At 37.3% G+C, this 27,618-nt stretch overlaps 2 protein-coding genes across 2 annotated transcripts; both read right to left on the bottom strand.

The window, feature by feature from the left end:
• Positions 1 to 460: 460 nt before the first annotated feature.
• hbp1 (HMG-box transcription factor 1) lies at positions 461 to 9,206 on the bottom strand. Its single transcript, XM_007228180.4, has 11 exons — positions 9,117 to 9,206; positions 6,439 to 6,619; positions 5,981 to 6,191; positions 5,628 to 5,751; positions 5,307 to 5,418; positions 4,588 to 4,703; positions 3,516 to 3,672; positions 3,220 to 3,364; positions 2,784 to 3,068; positions 2,218 to 2,359; positions 461 to 1,647 (listed from the first exon to the last, which is right to left on the bottom strand). Exons 1-11 carry the CDS (start codon positions 9,129 to 9,131, stop codon positions 1,630 to 1,632), a joined length of 1,506 nt encoding a protein of 501 aa, XP_007228242.2. The 5' UTR covers positions 9,132 to 9,206; the 3' UTR covers positions 461 to 1,629.
• An 858-nt stretch (positions 9,207 to 10,064) lies between these two features.
• LOC103029925 (cAMP-dependent protein kinase type II-beta regulatory subunit) lies at positions 10,065 to 24,775 on the bottom strand. The gene is made up of 11 exons (XM_007228182.4): positions 24,211 to 24,775; positions 21,262 to 21,297; positions 15,959 to 16,011; positions 15,737 to 15,820; positions 14,011 to 14,117; positions 13,735 to 13,888; positions 13,032 to 13,133; positions 12,870 to 12,944; positions 12,685 to 12,753; positions 12,094 to 12,229; positions 10,065 to 11,845 (listed from the first exon to the last, which is right to left on the bottom strand). The coding sequence occupies exons 1-11, from the start codon at positions 24,470 to 24,472 to the stop codon at positions 11,712 to 11,714; spliced, it is 1,212 nt and encodes a 403-aa protein (XP_007228244.1). The 5' UTR covers positions 24,473 to 24,775; the 3' UTR covers positions 10,065 to 11,711.
• Between the last annotated feature and the right edge of the window lie 2,843 nt (positions 24,776 to 27,618).

Genomic DNA, 27,618 nt, shown 5'->3' with positions numbered 1-27,618 from the left:
AGTTTTTAGGACAAAAACAACTTAATTCACACTTATTTTTTTCAGCACTGCCATGGTGCTCACACAGCTACATCCTCCGATTTGACACAGCTGCTGTTCAAAACGAATTGTGGGCAATAAAGCACTGGTAAGTTTCCTTTATAGCAGTCCTCGCCGAAGGGCTTAGTAAAGGCACATAACGGGTACTCCTGAACATCCTTTAGACTGTCAAAATGAGAAATCGGGACATACTGCTGCTTTGTAAGGACTACAGGACTGCAAGTGTGCCACTTGGGATTGTGCTATAAATAAAAACATATTGGATTTCGTGACGTCACAAAAAAACTTTTTTTTTTTATCCAGTTTAGTTTCTGTACATAGTGTTTGGATGATGTATTATATGTATTAAAATAGTGGGTTTTTTTCTTACCAAAAATTGCATGTTTATTAAGTGTAAATAATGACAATGAAGCAAAGCAAGTTACCAGAGAGCAAGTTTAAAATTTTATTTATAATATGATACAAGAATAGTTTTGTGCAAGAACTGGATGGGAACGTGAACCTGTACATTATCAACAATGGTTTACTTCTTTTTTTTTTTTTTCTTTATAATTTTTTTTTCAATGTAATGGCAACCCTGCAAAGCAATATAGTTTGGCCATGATTGTGTCATGAGAATATATCTTAGCAAGATATATAGAATTTTATACACAAATGTTCAGCTTGTATACATTTACTGGTTGTATAAGGTTATGTATGTATATAAAGTGCAAAAACAAAAACACTTACAGTGAAGGCATGGCCCTGAAGTGCTGTGTGTGAGAGAGGATGTGTCTGTGTGTGTCTATATGTTTATGTGAGTGTCTGTAGGTATTCAAGTGTGTGTGTAAGTATGTGTATGTTTATGTAGAAGCCTGATATACACTGTAATATGGCCGGCTGGATGGTGCACAATCATCCACGCTCGCACGCTCTCTCAAACTCTGACTCACAAAAAACACACACACACACTCATGTGCTCACTCACTCGCATACATAACATGCACACACAGTATATGGTCTAGGCTGGATAGGTGTCTACAGAATACAACCCTTCCCAGATCACTGACGAATATGAAATTCAACAGTTTTCGTCCATTTGCAATACATCAAGTCTGTGCAATATTGAGTTATACAAATATAATTAATATGAACAGCTGAAAACAAGCTAGCTAACATCTAAAATTCCCCTTTTTACATTTAAAAATAGACTTTTGTTTTTTTATATATACTGCTCCTTCGCCCTCACTAAAATAGCACCACAGGGTCTCAGCTTTCAAGCCTAGAAATATGAAATTACCTGAAAGAAGAACTGAGCGTTGTCTTACTTTGGAAGAATAAGGCATTTCCATACATTTTAAAAAGATAAGAAATATATAAGCACTGTTAGTTTACTAGATTATATGGTTTTATATAGTTTATATATCTTATTTGTCTTGTTTTTTTATTTTACTTGAAGTTGTATACCTGTTTGTATTTATTGATTTATTTATTTTATTATTAGCGAGTGTGTTTAGCATCACATTTAAGCCTCATCGCTTTTACAGAAGAAGGCGGGATAGGTGGCGTCAGTCTCTCTGTCCAGTTCATGTGTCTCCCGCATTCCTCAGGCTAGTTCTGCTGCGAGCCCTAAGAAGACAAACACATTAATCTTAATTAAACACATGGTTATCTATGCAAAGAGTGTTCAACTCTGCTACTAAAACTCTGTTACTATTTGAGAAGGGACACTGTGTGACCTTTCAGGAAGCAATATATCTAGATTGCAGTATATCGTCGCTCATATGCAGAAACATTGCATCTCCATATTTTTTTCACTTTTCCCTTTTTGGCAGAATTTATATCTATTAGTTGTTATTTACATAGTCTCAGATGTTTTTATGATGAACTGACCATTAGAAATGCCCCTAAATGTCTTGGAATCAAATACTTTTTACATTGATTTCCACTAAAAGCTATAAAGAGATTTTCTTTCACCATGTACCTTCACCTGAAAATAAAGCTTGAATATCGAAAAACAAGGTTTATACATGATAGTGCAATGATGTATGTATTTTGCAGTGTACATTAATGTAGTTGCATTCAGGAGGCTATGAATTGTTCATCAAGTCAGTCAAGTAAAATAGTTCTGAATAGCTATGCTTTTGTATTGCAAATGTATTTAAATCATTTTAAAGCCTGCATAATAATAGTGTTTACCGAGTTAGTCCTCTTGCGCTTCCAGCAGTCTGGGTTGAGGCGCTTCTGTTCCTCAGCCAATGCTTTAGCCTCCATTGTGTACATCTTCCTCTCCTCGTTCTTCATCTTCTTCCACTTGTCGCCCAGAATCACACTAATGGCTCTGGATAGAAAAAGAGTTTTTAGTGGTGCCAGTAGCTTTTTAAGTTTGAATGTCAAGAGGCAATAACAATTTACTTCTCAGCAGGTATGCATATTAATACTGGTGTTTTGCACTAATATACCTTTTGTTTATTTTACAATGCAAGTTTTCCTAAATGACTTAACCAGTAAAATAACCACAAATGAAACCAATGAAATCATTTATACAGGGTGAGTCAACAGTTGCAGGACACCCTTTTTTTCCAAAACAAAATATGGTGGCCTTCAAGATGGCGCTCATGTTCCAGACATAGCATAAAAGGTAGGAACCCTCACACATTACTTTTTCAGATGTAATTTTCCCTTTTGTTTTGTTGGACTAAATGAAAGATGACTGAACATATTAGATAAATAAAAGATCTTTAAATCTACTATCAAATTCTCACCTGTTGTCCTTTCCAGGATACATCTGCGTGTACTCCACTCTATACTTCTTGGCAAAGAGCATGAAGGCGTTCATTGGCCGCTTGCATTTTGTGGGTGTGGCTCCACCGCCGCCTGAGGAGTGGCTGCGTGATTTGCTACTGGAGGAGTGGTGGGAGGAGCCAGATCGTTCAAGTTTCTCACAGTCAGGGCTCACCGTACCTCCGCTGGACTGTGAGGCTCTTCTCTGACGTGCCATACTGCTCAGCACATACACAGCAGATGAGTCCAGAGGGGTAAAGTCGTAACTGCAGGCAGAAAAAGACAACGCACATTCTGAAGAACTGGAACACTTGCACAGCATTAGGTATATCTACAGTTATCACAAGTCCAATCAGTGGGAACAATGATGTTGTTGACCTAAAATAGCACACAAAATATACCCTTTCTTTGTTTTACCTCCTGAAGGTGTCAAAAACAGTTGAGTCATCACAGTTGATGGCATCACGGTGTCCCGGCGGCAGACACAAATCCCCAACCTGCATTTCATAACAGGGGATGCCATGCTGCACCACAGTAAGGCTCGGATAAAAAGAGGACCATCCTATAATGAATAAACACACACTCTTTATTTTTATGAGCATTTCGTAAAAAGACAGAATCTGTCAGAAGAGCTCTCAATCAATCAGAATAATTTATGATTAACATGAGCCCCTAAGTCATGTGTTTACCTGACACAGTTAGGGTCTGTTTACCTTTACTTTTCACATAGAATGGATGGTCCAATTGGCACTCAGCAGTTAGAAGGCCAGTCTCTGAAGAGCCAGGGTCAAAGGTTAGTTGCAAAACAGACTGACCAAAAGACACAGTCTCCTCCAGGGCCACAAGTTTCAAGCCTTCGGATCCATAACTCTGAAATGCATTATTAAGTGTCGACATGTTATTTATTAAATTCACATAAATAATCCATATCCTAATCCACATAAGCAGTAGCTAATTTTTAATCTGCTTTTTACCCAAATTACAATAGATCAAATGAAAATGTTCAAAGAAAAAAATTTGGTTTGGCTTTAAGTAATTACAGCAATTTCTGCATTGTTACAATTTTAGTTACATGTTCATGTCTTTTTGGAGAAAAAAACATTTCCAACCCTTGGTTTCAGAATATCAGAGTCTGTTTCCTATTATGGCTCTGCTGTGATGCCAACACAAAAGCATTTAGCACCTAGCATGGATGTCCAACTTTAGCTTCCTGGCTAGCTTTGAGTTTGAGTTACTATTTACAAGATATTGGCATTTGGTAAAGCAATGCTAACAGAATTTAATGTGATAGGTTAACTTGCAGAGTTTCTTGGTAATGTGATGTTCTTCAGGGTTACTGATACACAATCCTCTGCAACATTGTCCCAGAATACTGAATAAAATCTTTAAAACAGCATTGTACTACAAGGCTTTGAAAGGGTTTTGCTGGTGCCATGGGTTAATGTAAAAATTAAATAAATATAATGTCTCAAGACAGTAATGTAATAGGTTTGAGGTTTGTAATTGTAAAATGTTGTCTGGCTCTGTTTGATTTTATAAGATTTTTGTTTGAGGTTTACAGTGTGTCAATTCCAAACTATCATTATTTAGCTATTATTAATTATTAATGACAATTTCTGTATTCATAACCTACATTTTTCTGCGGTGTTTTTATGGTACTTCGAATGGAAACATAGCTGATGAGTCAGATTGAGTATATTTCAAAATAAGCACTGTGTAATCATCATTGGTCATGGTAAACAGGATAATCAAGAATTATATAATTTACATAAAGTGCTATATTACCTTAATAGGACTGAAGTGCATGCCTCCTTCATCATCAGACTCATCCTCTGACTCAGCCAGGTCCTCTACATCCTGCCACTCCACATTTTGCCCTTTGTGGAAGCGCAGGCGTGTGCCTGCAGAAGCAAAGCATGAGCAACACTTCCTGTTATATACTGTATTTACAGTCTGTTAGGTAAGAATACAGAGGAACTGAAACAAAGTTAATTTATTTTGTTATATAATTCTAAAATTACTGTTAGTAGTAGTGTTTTAACTTCTTATTGACTGTCTGCTTTGTGTGTGATTTAATTTATTGTAGAACAATACTAAACACATTTTAAACTAGCTTTTTTTGCAGTATGCCAAACAAGCTTAGGGTGGAGACCACTGATCTCAAATGACTACTGTACTTGCGCCCCTCCCGTAACCCATGTTCTCAACTTGTTTTGCTCCTTTTCTGTTGCAGTTTTGCATATGTGACAGCAGAGGGTGCTCCTGCACTTCTGCACCCTCAAGTGCTCATTCATAAAATGGCTGGTGTGCTGCTAACACATCTGAGGGTGTTACAAAAGTCAGCTGTGCTTTCCCAGGCAGTTCACAGGAACACCTTATCAGAGTCTGTTACAACACAGTTGTACTTTTTTGAGAGCTTAGTGACTCTTAATCTTAAATGTCTTATCAAAAGTCAGGACAAGTTTCCATCTCACATCATTGGTGAATGTATGAGTTTCCTTTACCTTTCAAAAAGCAGTGCCAGACAGTGGAAGGCCCAGAATGGGACCAGCCCATGTCGTCATCATCTGACAATGAGGACATGCAGAATATCCCCGATTCAGACTCACTGCTGGCCTAAAACGGGATCAAACAACAAAATTGATGCCAATTATAACAGACTCATATTACTGTAAAGTCCATAGATTAGGTGTAATACAATATGATATTGTGATATAAATATCATAGACATAACATAGAAAAGGTTAGGTGCAAAAGATGCAAACAAATATGTTATACAATTAAGCAAACATTCTGACATTCTATATTTATACTGAATACTGTACCCGCACGCGGCGACGCTCTCTCATGTGGCTGCGAGCAGGGCTGGGAGCACTGCTGGAGGCCAAAGGAGGCCTAGCATAGGAATGTAAACTGTTACTGCCGGCAAAGATGTGCACAGGAGAGGAGCTGTGGGACACAGAAAATGAACTAGTTCAAAAAATGAATGGAAGCAATGAGAATGAGGATGTTACTTTCAGAAAATTATTTTCCTTATCTATTAAAAAGTATAAGATGTTGCCCTTTTACAACAACCAACACATTTTTTGTAATGTGTCTCTAAATGGTTTCCAGGTGCCATTTTTAAAAAAAAGTATTACACATATAATATAGAACCCATACGGTTGCTCTTACTAACCGGGTGTGAGGCACATTCTGCAGCAAGGGACTTTGGGGGCTGGTGGCAATATTGGCTAACTCTGTCAGCCAGTTGGTGTGTGAGGAGCTGCTCTCTAACTGCAGGTTCCTGCTGTGCCCAGGCCTTTCCTCATGTGACACATCTGGAGTTACCTGGAACACCTCTGTGGATGACTGATCATCCTGCACCTCCTGCAGCTCTGGGAGATCATCTGTGATACAGACAAGTGTAGGGTTATAAACCACTTACACAGGCACAGACACAACAGAACTCAATGTAATAAGAGCGTGTCTATTGGTCCATTCATCCTTAAACAACTGCAAGATTCAAATTACGTAAAAATGTGGAAATGGAAAACAACTACCATGAGGAAACAAGGTCACTGTGTTACAGTGACAATATTTACATAGATATATGGATAGAGAGATGGCCATACAGATAAGTTTAACAGTAATTACCATATTCCATGTGGCTGTCACTGGAGGGGCAACCTGGCGACGAGGGCAGGTCCTCATTACATTTGAGCAAGTCAAAGGCTTCGTCCATGCCTGAGCAGTCTGTCTGGGGTTTCTGGACTCTTTGGGGCACTGACTGAGTCTTCACTTCCCACACCATACTATGCCATATCACCTGAACAGGCTTTAAACAGAGGAAAATTAGTAAACAATAAATTGTATGATACATTTTGTTCATAACGTATATCTCAATGTCGTACCCTTAGCTTTGATATATTTATTTTAAGTTAGTTATCTTAAGTTAGCAAATCAAACAAAACAAAAAAAATAATTTTAATATTACTCCATTTATCCATGGAAAAGTATTTGATTTGAAAGTAAAAAGACAGATGAGCACAGATAAAAGAGAAGGTATAATTCAGGATAAATCTATTGTTCACATTATTGTCAAAAAGCCAAAACATGTTCAGATCTGTATCTGTAAATACTTATAACTGCCACTTACATACCTTATTTTCTTAGATTTGATCTATTTATTACTCGTTATGCTATTTATTAAAATTGTTATTTAACTTCCTTGTACTCTGAGCAATGACAATCCATGAGAAAAATAAATATGTGTAAATGTACCAATGAAATACATTTTATAGGTAAATTTACATATATTTCAATATTTTCCTTAATGCACTGCAATTGTTTAAAATACATATCAAAACAAAAATAATATTCTCTATATGAATAAAACCAATGAATAAAAAGAGCAGAACACTTTAATGTGTCAACAGATAAATATATATATATTTAAAATTTGCTTTTTTTTTTTTAGAGTTTTGACTTTTGGCAGCGTTTTAAGATTCAACAACATCTGCCATGCTGGCTATTGTGCAACTTCAGTCTGCTAGAACAGCGTGTCTGAAACAAGCACTCTGTACACGCAATAAACAACAGTGTTAGTCCACGACTCCCCTGAAACAGAAAGCAGCCGAACTGCGAGCCCGAACCACGGCTTACTAAAGCGACTCTGTGAGTTTTAACTCGTCTTAAGTGCTGTTCTTTGTCTGCGGACTCTCAGTCATCGTTTCATAAAGGGCTGTCATGTGACCCTCTTGCATGCAAGCCTTGTTTATAAACTTTAAAGACCTCGCGCATGCGCTGCTGAGCTCATTCATTCAGAACTGCGTAACACAGGATCAATAACAGTCTGATATGATCTGATCAAAACTGTAATCCAAACCAGAGAGACTGGGGTCGGCTCATATTCGACGGGAATGAAAAGGAACAGTCGGAACAATGGAAAATCGAGTGGTTTAAGGGTTGGGTTAAGAGTTAAAGCTTCAATCGAGTCAAACACACACACAGGAAGAAGAAAGCATCTCAGAGGGTTAGGTTAACTAGGATAGCTACTAAATAACACACTGTTTACAGATCTGTGCGTTCTTTATAAACGCTATATAAACAGTTTATACAATTCACTGTTCTGATAGCCAGGTTAACACACTTTCATTCATATAAATATAAATCACCTAACGCTTTATTTCGCAAATTTAGTTCTAACCAATCAAACAAAGAGAAAACACACATCCCAGTTGGCATTTCCACGTTGAATTTGATGTTGATTTTGAAAAGTGAATCGGCGTTGATATGGCAAGGATACGTTCAACTTTTAATAAGCCTTAGCTCACTAAAACAGTGTTAACAATAAACGTACACTACTGTAGTAAAGCTGAGTATAAAGAATGGTATCCACCACTACCAATCTGATTCAACATCTGATCTCAAAAACACAACAGTAAAACAAATAGAACATGAACATTTCCCCAGGTATGGTGAAGAACTGGTGCCAAATTAAAAAGCAGTTACTGCAAATGGAAATAAAAACACTTCTTTATCCCTCCATTTAACTATTTTTAGCATTGAATGGTGATATAATGTAAAATGCTAATTCAAAAGGCAGAAGGTTGAAGACATTATGTTGATTCAACGTTAACATTTTAATGTTTGCACAACCATTTAACATTAAACAATATCGATACTTTAATCATATTTTAGCCACCATTCAATGTTGAATGTCGGTTGGGTGCCAGCTGGGTATTTAATATTACTCCTTGAATCCGTGTAAATCTTTGTTTTGAGAAAAAAAGAGCTCACGGGTGATCATAGATAAAAGAGAAGATGTCCACTCGGGATGAATCTATTGTTCACATTATTGTCAAAAGGCCGAAACTTCGTACCGAGGCGAAGCGCTACTGCGGACATGTAAACAAAAGAATGTCAACAAGTTGAGACATGGCGCTCGGAGCTCTTCCGAGTACTGAAATGAATGAAGAGAAAAACTATTTTCGGTTGCTCCCGTTTAACACGGCTCGCTTTCACACGAGCAGCCAGCTGGCGGCTGTGGAGCAGCAGATACAGGCGGCTGACAGGCGAGCTCGCTTCGCCTACTTCTTCTCCAGGAGCCAGCGAACAACTTAACTGCTGAAGCCACAAGCAAAACAACAAACGTCACTACGAAAAAAACACCACCACCTACAGAAAAGTGTCGTTTTCTAGCGAAAGAATGAATGACAGTCTTTCTAACCGCCGCCGCTCGAAAAACACTTCACAAACGCGTTCATTTCAGCCTCAAACCGTGAACACCCGTGTTTCAATCCGCTGTAATCTTTCGCTAACTTTTTACTTACCAAGCCTGTCGCCATTACCGAGTATCTCTAGCTAGCATTCTCCGAGGCAGGACTGATTACTTTTAGATCCGCTCGCTCATTGGTCGAGCCGCACGTCAATTATTGCGACTCGAGGCGTGATTGGCCAGTTCCCTCAGCACCGCAGAAGGCGTGCTTTGCTTTGTTATTGTAAACTTAATTGGTGGGTTTTTCTTGCCGTTACCTTCACAGTGTCATTCATTGGCTGTTTCTTCATATTTCCCCCACTGTCTACTTCTCCTTTGTTGCTGGACTCAAGCTTTTGTTTTGCTTTCAGGTTGAACACTCACTGACTCACTCACTCACCAAGAAGAACCCAACAGCACTGTTTTTTCTCTTTCCCCCTTAAAATTACAATTTCAGTTCATCATATAGCTCTTTCCGGACTGGATAAGTTTGTCAGGGGGACCTGGGGTAATTTTCTCTTTTATGGGGGTCCCTCTGTGATTTTATTTCTATTCGGAACTACCATGTATGTGTTTTTCTCAGAGGTCCTCTGAGAAAATTACAGGCTGAATTACCTACTGTTTTTGCTGAACTCCGGTATTTAAAGTCCCGTCCGGACGCACATCTCTAAGTTTCGTCACCTTGCATTAAATAAAATAGCTATTTGTCCACTGCCACGCACCGCAATTACACTTCGGGCGTCTGTTTAAACGGAGATCCACATAAACACAACAGTGAATGGAAATGGAGGAGCTACTCAACGCAATGTCAGGTGACCGTGAAAGCCAAAAAAACTCACTGGTCCTCCTGTTTTGTCAATTGCAGTCCGGATGCAAGTTTTACTTAATAGAAGTGTAAAATATTTTTCACAGACGTCCCCCCCAAAAAACGAATCCTATCCGGATAGGGCTTAAATTTTCTGATACAGTCAGTCCCAAACACAGTCTTCTCCTCTGCATGAAATGAATGAACAACCAATCCAGATTTAATACAAAAGTGTATTTTATTTTGATGGAAAGTCAAATATCACTGACAATAATACTGTGGATACTCTGGCGAGAGTCAAGAGTCTGTAGACCTTAAATCTGAATTTCATGGAATAGTAGTAGAGAGTACTGGCAACACAAAGAGCTACTTGCAGAGGTGGTGAAATCAGACACAGTAACTGATGTTAATAAATATATAAAACACAGGTCAACATTATTCGCAATTGAAAGTCTCTAACAGGTGTACAAGCTGAATTTTATAAAAAATGATGGACCTACACAAACAGCCTACACTAAAAGCGCTCAGTAGAGGCCAGCTACTAGGAAAGGGAGGCTGCAGGCTCCCGCGTGGAGTAATGTTGTGATGTTTGTGTGTGGAGGTAGACAGTAATAAATAAATAATCTTATCAAATGTCATCGGAAGAAAAAGTTCTATAATGGTTAACTTGCCGGTGGAGTAAAGACACTATGATATAAATACAGAGAAAGGGATAGATACAGTAAAACATAATAGCAAAACATGACTGAAAGTGGTGAAGCATATTGCAGATCAGAGGCAAAATATAGAATTTGTAGGGGCAAAATAGCCTAATCGTGTAGATAAAGCGATATGTGCATTTGATCGTGATTATTCTTATTAGTTTTACCAAAAGCAACCACACCCTGGTTTGTAGAAAACAATGGCTAAAAGATGACTCTTTCACAAATGTCAAATACTGTATGTCTAACACTACAGTGATACACTGAGACTGAAAATGTCAAAATTTAAGTATCAAGGTGTAAAATAAATAAGCTACCTTTTTAAAGTATGAATATAAAATGACAACATATTTATGACAGTGACTAAAAACTAAATTTTAAAATACTGTGTACAATATAATGTTTAAATGTGTGCAATTACTTTTTCCCTTCACAGCTAGCTTCAAAGTGCAATATCAGTATACACACACTTTTGTTTCCTTTGTTCTCTTTTACCTCATATTATAAAGCCATCGCATGTTTCCATCAATATCACACTGCTAGCTTTTATTAACACAAATTAACATGTTATGTTTTGGTTTCTATCCCAGTCTTGTGCTCAAATGCAGGGCCCTTTCAAATTTCTTTGTGATTTGCTCATTCTCTGTAGGTACACTACAGAGTTTAAATCATTGACAAGTGCACAAAAAAAATTACAAAATTTAAATAATTTCAAAATATATGAAAAATGATTATAGCAGACTGCAAATGTTCGCTGTTAAATACTGAGAGAGAAAGTAAAATTCACTGTAAAAATAATTCCATCCCAATACGAGTGAACAAAACACAAAACACAAAAGAGAAACTGACATTTTACCCAGTAACTGGATAAATACAGTATAATCCCAGCGTGATAAAACACTGTACTCATGGGAAAAAAACTTTTTTTATAAACCATGTGTAACCTGTTAAGGATCTCCTACATGTTTGGCTTGTCATTTGTAAAAATCACTATCACTGACACACCAGAGCTTCACTTCTGTGAATGCAAAACAAGAACTCAAAACTTCAAAAGTTATGATCATATGGCATCTGAACAAAGGCCTGTAGAAAGGCCTGTACTCACCATTATTTCAACTTTTCTTTATGTTGCATTTCAGTTTTTAAATGTATTTTTTGTTTAATTTCATGCACTTGGCTCCTCTATTTCTGTTTGACTCCCAAAGAGGGTGACCAACTGCTCTTCATAGTTTGCGATGTTGCGTTTCATGATATCCATGCAGGGTCCCAATAACCTCTCGAAAGCCTGGACATCCATTACTGTGACAGACAGCACACACAAAAGTCAATATGACAGGCTGTAAGATGTGCATTGTTCCATAAACAAAGTGAAAAGTTTTGCCATATAATACTATTCAGTTTCAAAAAGTGAAAATAGATAGGTAGATAGGTTTTTGCGATACAGTAATGCATACTATATACACAACAATATTTTGGACATATGACAGATGTAAGGTGCTTCCAACAATTAAATTTATTCTAATACAAATCTTTAATATGTGCATTACCTAAGCACTTGACATTCTCCACAGCATATGCAGAAGCTGCCCTTGGTTTGTTGGTGACAAGAGCTAACTCTCCAAAGTACTGCCCTCTAGTGCACGTGGCGATGTCCACCTCTTCTTCCTCAGAATCTGTTTTCAACTGTAAAAATTCATCACAATAAGAATTATCCTCATCGTTGTTTAAAGACTTATTCAGCTGTTTATGAGCTCAGTATGTATTATGATAAAGAGTGGAATTGGAACTAGGTAGTAATTTTACAACAAGTATAATCAGAAACCTAGACAAAACACCAGGATAATATTGAGCTTTCAAAGCGTTTACTGCAGTTTATGAGAGTAAATTTGACTTAAAAAACTGATATTGGTTATCAAAATTAAATTTATATAAAAAGACTTTGAACAAATACACAATATAATAATAATTTTATTATATATTAATCACTACACTGAGAGCTTTGGAGTTTTTGTTGGAATTTAAAAATGAAAGAAAATGCCACCGTGGTGAAATAATAGACAAATATTGCAGAAGACTTATTGATGAGCAAAAAGACAAGTAACATTAGCAAGATATTTTCTTCTGCTTATCTTACTTACCCGGTTTCTCTTCATGGTGATTCTAACCTCACCTGATTCTACAATGTAGAAAGAGTCTGCTAGGTCACCCTATTAAGAAAACACAGTGTAAGGCACAGTATTTTAGCAGATTTGGTCAAGCAGTTCTGTGCTACTCAATAAAGTAAGCCAGACACTAAATTGTTAATGCAAAGAGCAGGGCTAACCTGTGCAATTATTTGCTCTCCTTTACTGTACACTTTCGATGACAAGACATCCACCACTTTCATTCTTTCTGAAACCTAAAAAGGATTCAAATGGTTAAAAGCTAGCTTGTTGTTGCTGTTGGTAAAGTTTAAATGTGGAAAAGAAGAGAGAATTTTTCAGACCTCCAGAGATGTTAGCAGTGGAAGGGTCTCGATGAAAGCCTCATACATTTTCCTCTTTTTTGCATTGTTTTTTACAATGATCCTTCGAAATGTCAATCGGTCCTGCGACCAAAAACAGCTATTCAGTTATAAAGGCCAGTAATACCTATATATTTGATGAAATATAGAATTTGCTATATGGATCCTTTGTTTCTTTTTATTGTGGTATTTTCTCTTATTACGGCCATTAGGCAACTTTCACTGGCATCATACAGCAATTAATTTTTATAAATGCAACAAAAAATGTTTATTAGTATGAATTTTAGAGATAAGACTAAACACACATTAAATACTACCTTCTAGAAAACTGGAACAAAAACAAATCATTGCAGCAGCCTGTTTTGTGTGGGAGTATGTTAGCACTTAATTTAATAAAACAGTAGAGGGCACTATAATGCAAAACTAACAGAGAAAAAGAGAAGTACTAATCAAAGAATGCAAATACATAACATACATGTTCTAATCAGGTAAATATTTCAGTATATCATTTAAAGGATATGCTACATTATTTTTGAGAACTTTATAGCTTGACTTACTCATTTTTTTACAATGCTGCTAAGTTAGGATATAGGATGCCATAGTTTCAGTCTTTTCATTTTTTGTAATTACAGGGCTTTATTAGGAAAATCTAATAAAATTAATCATAAATCATAGAGTCACTCACTAGGCACCACAGGGCTCCAGGTGAGGTAGCAACAATGGTGGCTGCACGTGGGGTGTTATACATCAGGGCAAGTTCCCCAAAACTCCCACGGTTATCATATGAGCCAACTGTTCTGCTGGTGCCATCTGACTTCACAAGGATGTCAAAAGTCCCTCTGCAAAAATGAAAGAATGAGCAGATTCTGTTTTTAGTTTTCAAAATAATCACAGAAATAGAGGAAACTGATTTTTTTATTAAAATATTTGAATACATTTATTTAGATCAAAATGTTTGTACCGCTCAATGACATAAAAGTTGTCTCCATCGTCATCTTGATCAATGATGTGTTCACCAGAAGTTACTGCCTTATCAAACATGGCATCCAATACTTGGGACATTTGCTCCTAAAATGTTAAAACAGTGGATACTATTACAAATACCAGGAAACTGAAAATTGTTTCAGGAGAAAAAACCTAGAAGAACACATGAACTATATAATTTCCTTGACACTTAACATGCACAGTGATACATTTATAAACGTATATTTCATAAATAATTAGTATACTTTTTACATAAGGATTCTGTTGTGGTAAATGTACAGGATGAATAGATGATTAATACATGCTTCTTCTTGCTTTACAAGTAGACATCAGAACGCCAGTTATGCTAGACTGACTCCTATAACTAGGCAGCAGTCATTGGTTTCATTGTCAGTACTGGATGTAAAAATGACAGCTTTCAAGTTACAGTTTAAAGTGTTTCCAGTGAAAGAAAAAGTAAGTGAAACCCTTTATGAATTATTTGTATTTCTGTATTGGTTACTAATAAACAGTAGGTAGATAACTATGTTATCTATCGTATCTTGTCACAATTTAACTAGACTAATAACCCACAAATAGTGGTACTATTCATGTCTTCTGTTTGTGACATTGAGCAAACATCCACATTGCAGGCAAGAAAAAGTTAGTCAATCTCTTTAATATGAGTTCTTCAAAATCTAGTTGTTTTAATACAGAAAACGAAATTGGAAGCGTGGGTTTTACAAGAAAAATTCCATTTAAAGAGGAACACAATGCCTGTTCTTAAGAAAACATATACGTTTAAAGCATGCCTTGGTGCAAGCAATGTTTATAACACCCATGGGTGGAAAATTCAATGAAAATATTGTTAAGATCATTGCAAGAGCACAACAGGCAATGCAGAATGGGGTAAGAAAGTGTAAGAAAGGAAAATACCTAAAGAAAACTCCAGAAACCTTTGTTCATGTGTCCACTATTAGAAAAACACTGAAGGTGAACAGTGTTCTTAGAAGGACACCACAAAGGCCCATTTTAGGGTTGGGCCAGTCTCAGATTTGCCAAAATCCCACAATTTTCTGTAAAAATGTTTTTGGATTTACTTGTAGCACAAATGCACAACCTTCCATTCGAAGGCAAAAGATCTCTCCACAACAACACCAAAACCTGATCACAAATCTGAAGCATGGTGGAGAGAGCATCATAGATTGGGTTGCATTGCTTTGTTTAGATACAGTACTTCGCAGTCACTGAGATAACAATGAACTCAAATGTGTTTAAAAGCATATTACAGAAAAATGTAATACCAAGTCCTTGAGATGTCAGATGATAAACAAAGGACAATGACCCAAAGCAAATAGTTGAATCAACGTAACAGCATCCAAGAGAAGATTTGTATTTTAGATTACTGTTAAATTAGATAATTAAAGAGTTTGCTTACTTTTTTCTAGCCTGCACTGTGGCTGTTTACTCAGTGTGCTCAATAAAAAGACATAACCGGTATTGTCTGTGTTTCACACATAATGGATAAATGATTAAATAAAGAGTCTTTTACAATTAAAGATTTATGTGATGGGATAAATATGCTGAATGTTTCAAAAGTATGGAAACCCCTTGATTGTTAGGCAGAGCACATTGTATTAGCAATAATTTTTAAATAATTAAGTTAATGCAAAAAAAATCTACAACAAAAAAGACGAATAATAGAGAAAGCACAATATCTATACCTGGTCAAGATTCTTGAAAAGAAGAATGTCTTTGCAGGCCTCTTGTAGTCTGTGCCTCTGTTCATCTGTTTTCGGGTGAGTCACCTGCAAAATACTCCAAGGTCATTTGGGGATACAGGGAAAAGTACAATGACAGAAATGCACAACACAAAAAATATAACAGAGTGGACAAGAGGAAAAACCTGAAACGAATGTCAGATTAACACATAATTAATCCCTCACCCTGGGCTCTTTGTCCTCATCATCCTCATCAGGGTTGAACGCCTCAGCACACACTGTAAACAGAAAAAAAAGAAATATACACTGATACAGCTGCAAATTAAAAAAAAGATTGGACTACCGGCTATGTGGTGGGAAAAAGACATACAACATGGGTCACAGGGTTTCTTGGACAAGCCTATTCATAGAATATATTTTCCCTTCAATAATCCTTAGTTGCTGAATGCATTTACATTTACATTTAAGGTATTTAACAGAAGCCCTTATCCAGAGGGCCTTACAACAGTGCTTTGTTATTTACTTCAAAATATATTAATGCAATCAATTCCTTACAGCAATGCTCCAAAGTCTAGTAAAAAGCCAGCCTTCCCTGAACAGTAGAGACTGTTACTCCAACAAAAATGGGATAAACAAAAACAAACAATCATTTTGCCTATGTATCTATTTTCCAGTGAAAATCATTCAACCAAAATGGTCCAGAGAAAAAAACATTAAGTACGCAACTTATCTGACTGTGCTCACAAATTTGTTCTTAAAATATTAAAGATATCTGCCTAATCCCTTTATTCATATCTATACCCCTAGCTACCTTGATTTTTTTTTCTCTCTCTCTTTTGTCTCCCTCTTTTCTACCATTAAGCTCACAGAGTTGAGATGAGAGGCCCATTTGCACTGCTCTGCCACACGCCCCCGGTGTTCCTACTATTAATACCAGCACAGAGGATGACAGGAGCATCCACTGTCTGGATCGATACCCCTCCCACGGCCGGGCCCGAGTGTGTGCCCCACAGCCAAATCTATACTAAACTCAACCTCACTTCTACAGTTCTCATCCCGCTGCAGCCTGTTTAACTCCAAAGGTCAGTTCAATGAGAGATCCACGTCTTGTGTACACCAATCATTGATTCAGGATAAAAATCCACATTCTACAGATACTCTCAGCACAAGTTCCCAGCGTGGCCATGAATCCAAGAGCTAATCAATCCAGAAATGCTTTAACATGACATGAGGCTCAGAAATAACAAAACTATTCTTACTTAAAACTTTTCTTGCTTAAAAAAAACCTTTAGGATTCGGTTGTGACATCCTAAAACAGTCACTTTTTCTTTAAAAAATCAATTTCATAAGTGAATCCTAGAGAGTTTAGTTCTACTTCATGTGGTATAAAATTCAGGTGGTGTATTACTGCATTGCTCAATACCATTATACTATGGCAAAAATGAGATGCTAAAACTTTTTTATTACATTTTAATGTGCTGAGTTTAACAACCCAGCTAACAATTGTAGGTTAGTTTTCTGAACATTACAGTTAATGTTCTTAGAATGGTTAATCTGTCAAGTTTTTTGGATGTTCGTTTCATATTTTTTTTAACAATCTGCTAATGCACTGCAACATCACTTGTATCATGGTTTTCTTTTTAGTTTTGGGAATGTTACTTTTATTGTTTGCATGTCTGTATTTGTATAGCTGGAAATGTTATGTGAGAAACATTACAATAACTTTGTGATGCAAACCTCTTTTAAAAATGTTAATAAATAAATAAATAAATACGTTTTTTACCTTCTTAACTTGACAGTAGTAATGTTGTTTTTACAACAATAAATAAAAACACTAATATGGCACCAGACTCTGTAAAAAAGCTCAAAATACAGAAGGAAGTTCGCTGCTGCTTTAGTTTTTTTTTTTAAAGATGGCATTGTGCATCGTCACACAGACACTGGGCACTAATTATTTACCACGCGCAAGCAGCATTTTGACGGAACTAAATTATAATTAAGCCATATTGAGACCAAAGAAAACCACAGTGAGCCACATGTACATTAAGAGAAATGTAAAAGTAGTTAAATTACTATGGCTGGGTTACCTCATACTGTGACTATCCTAGCTCTGTACGGCTTATATCTTTTAAGCTACGGGCTGGGTGGAGTGTGGGCCTTCAGCCAGTGATGAAAAAAAAACTACAGGAAACAGCAAGCAAAAGCAAAAGCACAAATTCAAAAACAGGAATCTAGAACATTAGGCCTTCAGAAGTCTTCATTGTAAACGTGCCGTCACTCTAAAGATAAGATATTAATACTTTCACAATATAACCACCTACATTTCAAGGGGGTGAGCTGAGGTAGTGGAAAACATATCAGGTACCATGTACTAAAAAATGACTAAAGTCAAACAGCGTCAAGAAGTGGCAGCACTGCCGAAAGGTGTCTTGGCAACACCTATACCTGGTCTGTTTAAACCGGGTCTGATTCAGTTTTACTGAACGCAAGCGCCTGATGGAGCAATGGAGACTTCAGAAGGGCTCATTCACCGGTAGTAAAAACAAAGAAAAAAAGGAGTAAAGCAAGCTCTGAAGCCAAACAGGAGCACTTTAGAGTCTGCGCTAAAACTACAATTAATTTTGGATTGGCGTTTAAATGGTGGAGAGAGCGCCGTGATAGCGCTCTCTCTCTCTCTCTCTCTGACTGAACATAACCTGGAATCATATTCATCTGCTCTGAAAGGAGGCCGCATCACACCCGCCCAGTTTAAAAAGATTCTTCCGCATGCTCTGTGCAATTATCCATTCTCACCAGAGAGGGCCCTAAATCCCCCAAATCCCAAAACTTATGGACATCAGCTTTAAAAAGAGAAACACCAACAGCTTTTCACAGGCTTCCTTTTCAAAACTAAATATTTTAAATAGTTCCATAAACACACAAAAACCTCCTCTCCAGTATACCTAATCGACCGGTACACGGCCCAGCACAATTTATTGTACAATACATTGTTTTATTTCTGGTTTAATTTATTTAGAATTACTTAAATATTTTAATATGCCAATTTTAACGTATTAATATAGTTACATGGTCTTAACAATGACAATTTTTTTTTAAACACGATTATTGATACCAGATTTTTGTTATGCTTTTGAGACAACTTCAGTTGAAAACAGGGCATTCTAAATACATCTGATTTTATTAGAATATATTATCCAAAAAATGTGTGGGTGATATGCCTAGCCTGGATACACTTAATGTTAATGCCCAAGTAAAGAACTGATTTATGAATAGTTTTCGGAACAATGTAACTGCTGATAAGAAATCGATGTTTGGCATTAGATTGGAAAATCTGTGGATTGTAGATCTGTATTTTTTTTTTAACTACAGTACTGTATGAAGGTTGTGGCAATATCATAGCAATGCTTGAAAATTAAAAGACACTGCAGTCCATGGCTCAATTAATGCCCAACAAGCATGAAAAGCCATGAAATTCCACCTGTTTACCATTTTCTCTCATTTTCATAGCTTGTACTGAGGTCACTGTGGTGCTACTGTGTCAGACTCTGATTGGGGCAGACTGTTTATTAAGACTTGTCAGAGTGGAAGTGTTTAGCTGTACAGTACTGTAAAGACTAAGTGAGGTCTCAGATGGGGGGACTTTTTTCTTTTTTTTTTTACAGTGGAGTAGGCAGTCGCTTGTTTCTGTTTAAGAAGAGCTGTTACATTTATTTAAACCTGACTGTTATAAATTGTACACGCTTGGCAGCTGGGCAAAAACTGGGTTACATTTTTTCTCTAATTGTGGCATGTGCAAACATTTCAGTTTTAAGTTCCATTAACTTAATAATTCATTTGTTGTTAGGTCTTAACTGACTTGTTAAATCAGGCTAGACAGGTTTGATGACAATCCCAGAGTGTAACAAAATCTCTGACACCTTTAAATCTTGTAACAACATAAAAAAATAATGAGCTCCTCTAAGCAGCTGGATAAGGATCTAAAAATAAAGCTAAGTGATGCCTACCAATCAGGGGAGAGCAATATGAAGATCTGTTAAGACCAAGTAAGTTTTCAGATAGAACTGCAGCAGATCAAAATGTCATAAGAAGAAAACCATACCTAAGAATACAAAAAATACGTACAGGTATGCTTATACTGACTATATGGACAAAGTACTAAGACCTGGTTATTCAGTGTTTCTTAGATGGAGCAGTTCCACTGCTCTACAGCTCAGTGCTGGGGGGATTACATCCCTCTATCCCATGGCTGACATTAGGCATAGTGCCAATAGGCCCAGTTTATGGTTAGCACCTCTATACAGTTGCTCACATGCTAAGTGCAGTGTCAACAATGTGTAACAAAGTAAAGGTTAAGTAGCTTTTATTAAAATCTGTGTCCACATACATCATGCAATATAGTGGAAGCAATACTGCACATTGGAATGGTGAAGCACCTTCTTCTGACCTAAAATTACATGACAGTCATACAGAAGGTTTTGATTTGGCTGTTTTACCAGCATATGAGATCAATCACTTTCATTTTCAGATCTTTAGACAGTTGTTTAGAAGAACTAAACAACTAAATTGTGTTAGTATAAGATTACAAGAGTTTATAGTACACAGAATAAAGCTTGAACATTTGATTCAGCTCAGAATTCCTTGTTAAAATTAAAACTTAGCCTTAACTATGCTCAGCGTGTCAATGGCTACAGACTCATTTGGCCAACATAAATCAGTTTTGGGGTTAAAACATTTTTACATCTTTTCATTTAAAATCAAGAAAATATGTAATTTAGCCAGAGATCTTCAAACACATTTACAAAAAGTCTTGAACATTTCTCATTACGTTTTTCTTTCATCTTGCTCTAATGGACAAAGCTTTCTTTTATTGTGACCAAGAGTCTGACACAGGACTGCCCTTCTTGTGGATAACAGATGACTGAGGGAAACTCTTTTAAACACAAGCTTCCCCTGCTGGTTTATGTCATTCCATCGCTTGTGTGTAATAAATGTCAATCTCCTCCGTCTCGTCCTGCAGCTAAAGATGAAGCACTTACTAGGCAGCCCATTCAGGCCCTAGTGATGCGAGATTATATCAGGCCTGAAGTTTGAACTTACGAATCCGCTGTGCTCCTCTCACAGACTGCACAAATCAAGGCTTGATTAAACAACACTTCAGTGTCAGCCAGATCAGTAAACACACATGAACATGACCCAAACCCAATCTTTTCTTTCCAGAAACGTATCTGAAAATAGTGTCATGAATTACACCTCCACTTATTATGTGTATGTGTAATGTGTTGAACAGATACAGATGGTCTTTGTCTCTGAGCGTTGTAGTGTAAAAGTGCTCCACACTATTGGCCAAACACTGAAAATTAAACTAAAATGTCTGTGAATATATTTATGTTTTTTATGTGAGCTGCATGGTGATGGGGATACAGGAGAATATTTGTGTATATTTACAATAACTGGAATTCTCCCAAACTGCCTAAGAGCAAGAATGTAAATAATAAGTGTTTAAACAGAAAAAATCTTGTATTACTTACCAGAGGCTCGTCTTATGAACCTGTTTATCACTGGGGCTGTAAAAAGAGGGCAAAAGTGTTCATAGCAATTAGAGGCATGTTATTAGCAACGAAATGTATTTAAACAACACAGAAACAGAGGCCTGTTTTATTTAGTCTGGAATATATTTTGTAATATTCACATTTTAACCTGGATTCAGAAAGCTTTGAAGTTGGTCTTGCTTTTATTGCCACTCAAATTTAGAGAAATAATAATAAGCATCCTCCCTGGCAATCAAAAGCACCTTGTTCTCACACAATGTACCCTCATGAAAATTGCATGAGGAGGTTTAGCCACCATGCTATTCAGCTAGCTACCTTTGTCCTGAAGAGACTAAACCAGCATCTGGCAATCTTCTCTACTAGCAGTTTACTAACATGAAGAACTACGCTACATGAATCACATGATTTAGCAAGGATTCTATATTTGAGCTGCTTGTGGAGTGTTAGGCCTGTTATGATAGTTATGATAAAGTATGTAAATTACCTCAAGCGTTTTTGCTGACCTCCAAATTGCCTCCATTGTGCTTACTTGTAGTTTTTTTTCATGTCAGAATGGAGATTAGTTATGTTTAGCTAGTTGCACTGGCTAAAATAAGCAGCATTTAAAATATACTGTGAACTTTTTTTTGCAAGCAATACAAATTCCCAAATAGCATGCATTTACCAAACTATTATTAATTAAAAGTTAGGCTGTGTATTGGCAAGAATATGATATGCACCATGATACAAAGGTGATATATTGTGATCTTTTTATCAAATTTTAGGGAAAAAATGTTGGGACTTAAACACAACACGAAATGAACCACTGTCTGCCACCAATTTTTACATCAACAAACTGTGATATGCTGCGATATTGAGGTTTTCTTACAACCCTACTGATAGCTATTGTATATTCTCCGCAAAAAATAATGAGTTAATCGTGACAGGCCTAAGGACGCGTCTAAGGTTCTGCCAAATGTTTCCTAATGAAAAAGGAAAGCAGGATGAGCACAGGACGAGGCTGGGCTGGGCTAAAAAGAGGAGCAGGCCAGGAGGAGCTGGGTGCCTTTTAGCAAGCTCATTCACTCAAAAAGGCCTCAACTCATGATTCATGAATGTGGGCTCTTTATTCGTTAAAGGCCAAAGCTCTTTTGAGGCAGAATAGATGCAGGGCGAGATCAGCATCGTTCAGCGTGTTAGAAGAGGAGATGCTGCTGCTGCTGCTGCCTGTAGTAGCCTTCACCCCCTCCTCTGTCTCTGTCTCTCTCTCTCTCTTCTGTCCCCTCCCTCCCTCCCTCCCTCCATCCCTCCCTCCCTCCATCCCCTCCCCCACCACCACCACCACCACCTCTGCAGAGTGAACACGGTGAGCGCTGCATTTGCCACTCATCATATTTTTTACGCCCTCGACCACCAAACCGGGAACCAGGTGCACTCTGTGCTTTTCACCGGCGTCGACATACAGCGAGCTATCATTATTAAATCAGCAGCCGCCCACCATGAGGCCTGACGGAGGCCATTTGTGCAGTCTAGCCTGTGTGATTCAGTGCCATCCTGCATGGCTGCATTATTAACGTTAGCTACACCTTTAGGTTAGATAGCTAACAATTAGCTAGCTAGCAAGCAAGCTAGAGCATCACCCTGTGTCTATAATGAGCCAACATTTAGCTAAGTTAGCTAGCCTAGCTGACCAACTAGCTAGCATTAGCTAGCTACAAATCACGTGTCAGTGTGTTAGATATTGAGTTTGTATGAATGATAATGGGAATGAATGACATTCTGATATTTTGTTGCCTGATGTAGCTTGTAAATATTTTAGATATTGTAATAATCTAATATTTATACACGAATTTTCATCATATTTCTCTATAAGTCACACTGAGTGATACAGGTCACGTTTTCTGGCTGTTTTAGGCTAAATGCAAAAATAGAGATTTTGATGTAAAAAACTAAATGTTTTTATGTAGTGCAGTATACAAGAAATAAGTTTTCATCCATTTTTCCAATTTTAGTTTTCTTTTTTTTTCTGATTTTTCAGTTTTTGCATTTTGCAAGTTGGATTATACCATCAGATTTGTGTTGTAAGATACAAAACTGGACAAATCTGAAAACGAGAGAAGATTCAACTTTTCATTTTTCTCAAAGTTCTGTTTGCGAAAGGCTGAAATTTAAAACGAGATAATTTAAAAAAGTGGATAAAAACACATTTTGTCTTCACTATACTGAATGGAAAAACTATTAAGCAACAATTAAGTTTTATACCCAATTTTCTATTTTCAAATTTAGCTAGACACGGTCGGAAAATTTAACTGATATGTTGTACTGACTGATCTCATGATATGACTGAATAAATACTAGCTAACGCTCTGGTATATTGAAGATTGCAGTGAAATACATTTTATAATATATAATATATAATCTGCCTCTGGGAAAAGCTAGTATGATATATTGTGATACTCTGATATTTCATTTTTTTAAGATTTTAATCATATTTCTCCATAAGTCATGAGTAATGCAGTTATAACGTTTTATGATATGATTGAATGAATACTAGCTAATGCTCTCTGTTTATTGAAAATTACAGTAAAAATGAATGGTATTTGCCTCTGTTAAAAAGCTAGTATAAAATATCCAACATAGTAAGATAGCTCTATATCATATAACATACACACTTTACTTTTGTAGCTATCAATTAACTTGTGTGCATGTTCTGTATGGTTTAGCTAATTTGCCTTATGTGACATTGCACGTCCTGAGATGTGACTACCGCGCATGCGCACATTGATGCGATGCTGATGCTGAAACGATATATTGTGCAGCCCTCTTCTATGGATATTGTAGCTGCTAGCTAACTACCTAGCTGGATCTATAGCAGACTATAGTATTCCCCCATGTGTGAATGAATGGTAACCAAAAATGAATATATTTCAATGAGCCCAAATCTGTTACCTACGAATTCCTCATCGTCATCCTCATCCTCTTCGTTCTCCGAGTCGATCTGCATGGCCTCCTCGATGAAGTTGACGGCTTTCCCTGCTCGCACGGCCGAGTTTTGCTCATTGCCAAACGCGCCCCCCCTGCTCTCGTTCTCCTTCAGCTGGGTGAAATACTGCAGGGCGAACTCCAACAGATCCCGGGGTTGATTCCTCAGCACCTCCACGGTAAAGCTCTGCAAAAGCTCCGTCAACCCCTCGGGGATTTCTATACTCATTCCTGATACCAGGGCTCCGGAGAAAGCGGTGCAAAACTGCAGTAGTACCGGGGATCACAACCGTCTTGGCAACGTCAGCTGAAATGAACGGTGACCTGCGCTGGATGAACTGGAAACTCAGCCAAAAAAACCAGCAAACACACACATACGAGCAGAGGATCTCTCACAACTCCATGGCAGAGACTTCCATCCGTACTGACAGCGTCCCTAATTTTGAGGCACGAAAATGGCAGAAAATTCAACAGCTCGCATCTTTTTGCTGCTGGCTACAGGAAACGCGCCGTTTATTTATTTAATTGTTTAATTTCGCTTTCCGCCCGCTTCCCCACAAGCCCCGCCCCCTCTGCACCGACTGGCTATTAGCTTATACCCCCGCCCTCGCGAGCCCCTTGCCCACCGCGATTGAGCGCCAGCATGAGTCCCCAACCAATCGTAGCACAGCAGTAGCACAGTGGGCGTGGCCTTCTCCAAAACGGGTGTGTGAAAAAAGAGAATAACGCACAGCAAACCCACGCATGTGACCTGAGAAACCATGGCAACCACCATCCGTGGCTTGCGTATGCAGCAGAAGCAGAGGAAGAGGAGCTCTGTATGGCAACTACCGTGAATCCAATTCAGCTCTCAAAACCTACGAGTTCCTTTAATTATGATCTGCTACAAAGACTGGAGCTGTTGCTGCTGCTGCTGCTGCTGCTGCTGTACATGCACCACCTTATACAAAGCAGTCTGGCCTGTGCATTAAAGTCTCACCTATAGAGAATATGCAGCATTTTAGGGCCTGGAGGAATGTGCACTACACGGCCATTCATGGCCTGAAGTAAAATGTACTATACAGCAGTTCAGTGTCTGGAGGAATATGGACTATATAGTATTTCATAAGAAGTATAGAAATATGGACTGTATATATAACAGTTTGGCACCAGGAGTAATAGGGACACAGTTTAAAGCCTTGTGGAATATGGAGTATATATCAGTTTAAAGTCTGGAGGAATATGGACTATATAGCAGTTTAGAGTCTGGAGGAATATGGACTATATAGCAGTTTAGATTCTGGAGGAATATGAACTCTATAGCAGTTTGAAGTTTATGTCCAATATGGACTAAATAGCAGTTTAGAGTCTGGTCCAATATAGACTATATAGCAGTTTAGAATCTGGTGAAATATGGACTATATAGCAGTTTAGAGTCTGGTGAAATATGGACTATATAGCAGTTTAAGGTCTGTGGGATATGGACTATATTGCACTTTATAACCTGGAGAAATATGGGCTATATAGCAGTTTATCGTCTGGTGCAATATGGACTATATAGCAGTTTAGTGTCTGGTGACACATGGACTAAATAGCAGTTTAAAGTCTGGTGGAATATGGACTTCATAGCAGTTCAGAACCTGGAGGAATATTGACTATATAGTAGTGTAGTGTCTGGTGGAATATGGACTATATAGCAGTTTGAATTCGAGTTCAATATAGACTATATAGCAGTTTAGAGTCTGGTGGAATATGGACTATATATCAGTTTAGAGTCTGGTGGACTATGGACTATATAGCAGTTAAGAGTCTGGTGGAATATGGACTATATAGCAGTTTAGTGTCTGGTGAAATATGGACTATATAGCAGTTTAGTGTCTGGTGAAATATGGACTATATAGCAGTTTAGTGTCTGGTGAAATATGGACTATATAGCAGTTTAGTGTATGGTGGAATGTGAACAATAAAGCTGTAAACAACCAGCAGGGGCATTAACTATATACAAGTATTAGGCTGGAATATTGACTGTATAGCAGTTTGGATCATGGAAAGATGTGTAATGTGGACAAATATGACTGTATAGTACTTTATATCCTAGAGGAATGTGCACTATACAACAGTTTAGATCCTGAAGTAGAATGTACTTTACAGCAATTTAGGGCGTATGGATATGGGTTATACAATCATTTAGAGACAGTGAGAATATGGACTATATAGCAGTTTAGATCCTGAAAGGAATATGAATTGTACATATAGCAGTTTAGATCCTGGATGAATGTAAACCATATAGTGGCTTATACCCTGTAGAACTATGGGTTACATAGTTGTTTAGGACCTGAAGGAATATGTGCTATATACAGTTTAGATCCTGGAGGAATATGGACTATACAGCCATGGTCTGAAATGAATATGTAGATTGCAGCCTGGAGGGTTATGGACTATACAGCAGTTTAGTGTCTAGATAAAATGACCTAAATAGCAGTTTAGATCCTGAACTAGAGAAATGTAGACTATATACATACCTGTCAAGTTTTAGATTTAAAAATAAGGGATATTTTCCTCTGTCCGCATAAAGTCGTCCCACCAGCCCAACGAAGGTTCAGTATCCCTTACATTTTAAGACACATGTGAACCACTTACACACTACAATTAGATTATCAGAATCTGAAATGTTGTGGACATTCCTACATATTTCGTTCTTTTAATACAGCCAAATAAAAAATCCTTTTCTAGATATTAAAAAAAGTTAAGATTTCATGTCTTTTTTGCCATAAATGCACTCTTTTAGATTGTATATCTATTTATTTATTTAATAGATTTAAAATTGAACAAAGGGTGCACAAATTCTGCAAAATGACTGTTATACACCTTCTAAGATGTTGGATGGATTCTAGGAAACTTGGTCTTCACGGTGGATCTGGATGGTGGCTATTGCTGGAATTTTATACTGATTTTAATCACAATTTGTTTTTATTAACATAATCAAGTCAAACGTGTAGGCCTGGGTATGGAAACTGAAGGCCTATTTGTCTGGATGTAATCTATTTTTGGAGATTTTGGAAGGATTCTAGGAAGTAAGGCCTACTGCTGCATGGTGACTATTGTTGAATTTTATATTGGTTTTAATTCAATTTGTTTTTTTTAAATACTCAATTAAGTCAAAACCTTGCAGGCCTGGGTATGGAATTTGAATGCCAATATGCCTGGATGTAATCTATTTTTGGAGATTTTGGATGGATTCTAGGAAACAAGGCCTACTTCTGCATGGAGACCATTGCTGATCTTTACACTGTTTTTTTAACACTGTTTCTGGGACAATGGCTCAGTTTGATTATAGCACTGAAAATTATTTTCTAAAAAGCTTAAGGAAATCTGCTACACCCTTGCCCTCGGATG

The sequence above is a fragment of the Astyanax mexicanus genome, chromosome 2 (genome assembly GCF_023375975.1).
Source record: "Astyanax mexicanus isolate ESR-SI-001 chromosome 2, AstMex3_surface, whole genome shotgun sequence".
In the NCBI taxonomy this organism is placed as follows: domain Eukaryota; kingdom Metazoa; phylum Chordata; class Actinopteri; order Characiformes; family Acestrorhamphidae; genus Astyanax; species Astyanax mexicanus.
This window is presented reverse-complemented; position numbering and strand designations above follow the sequence as displayed.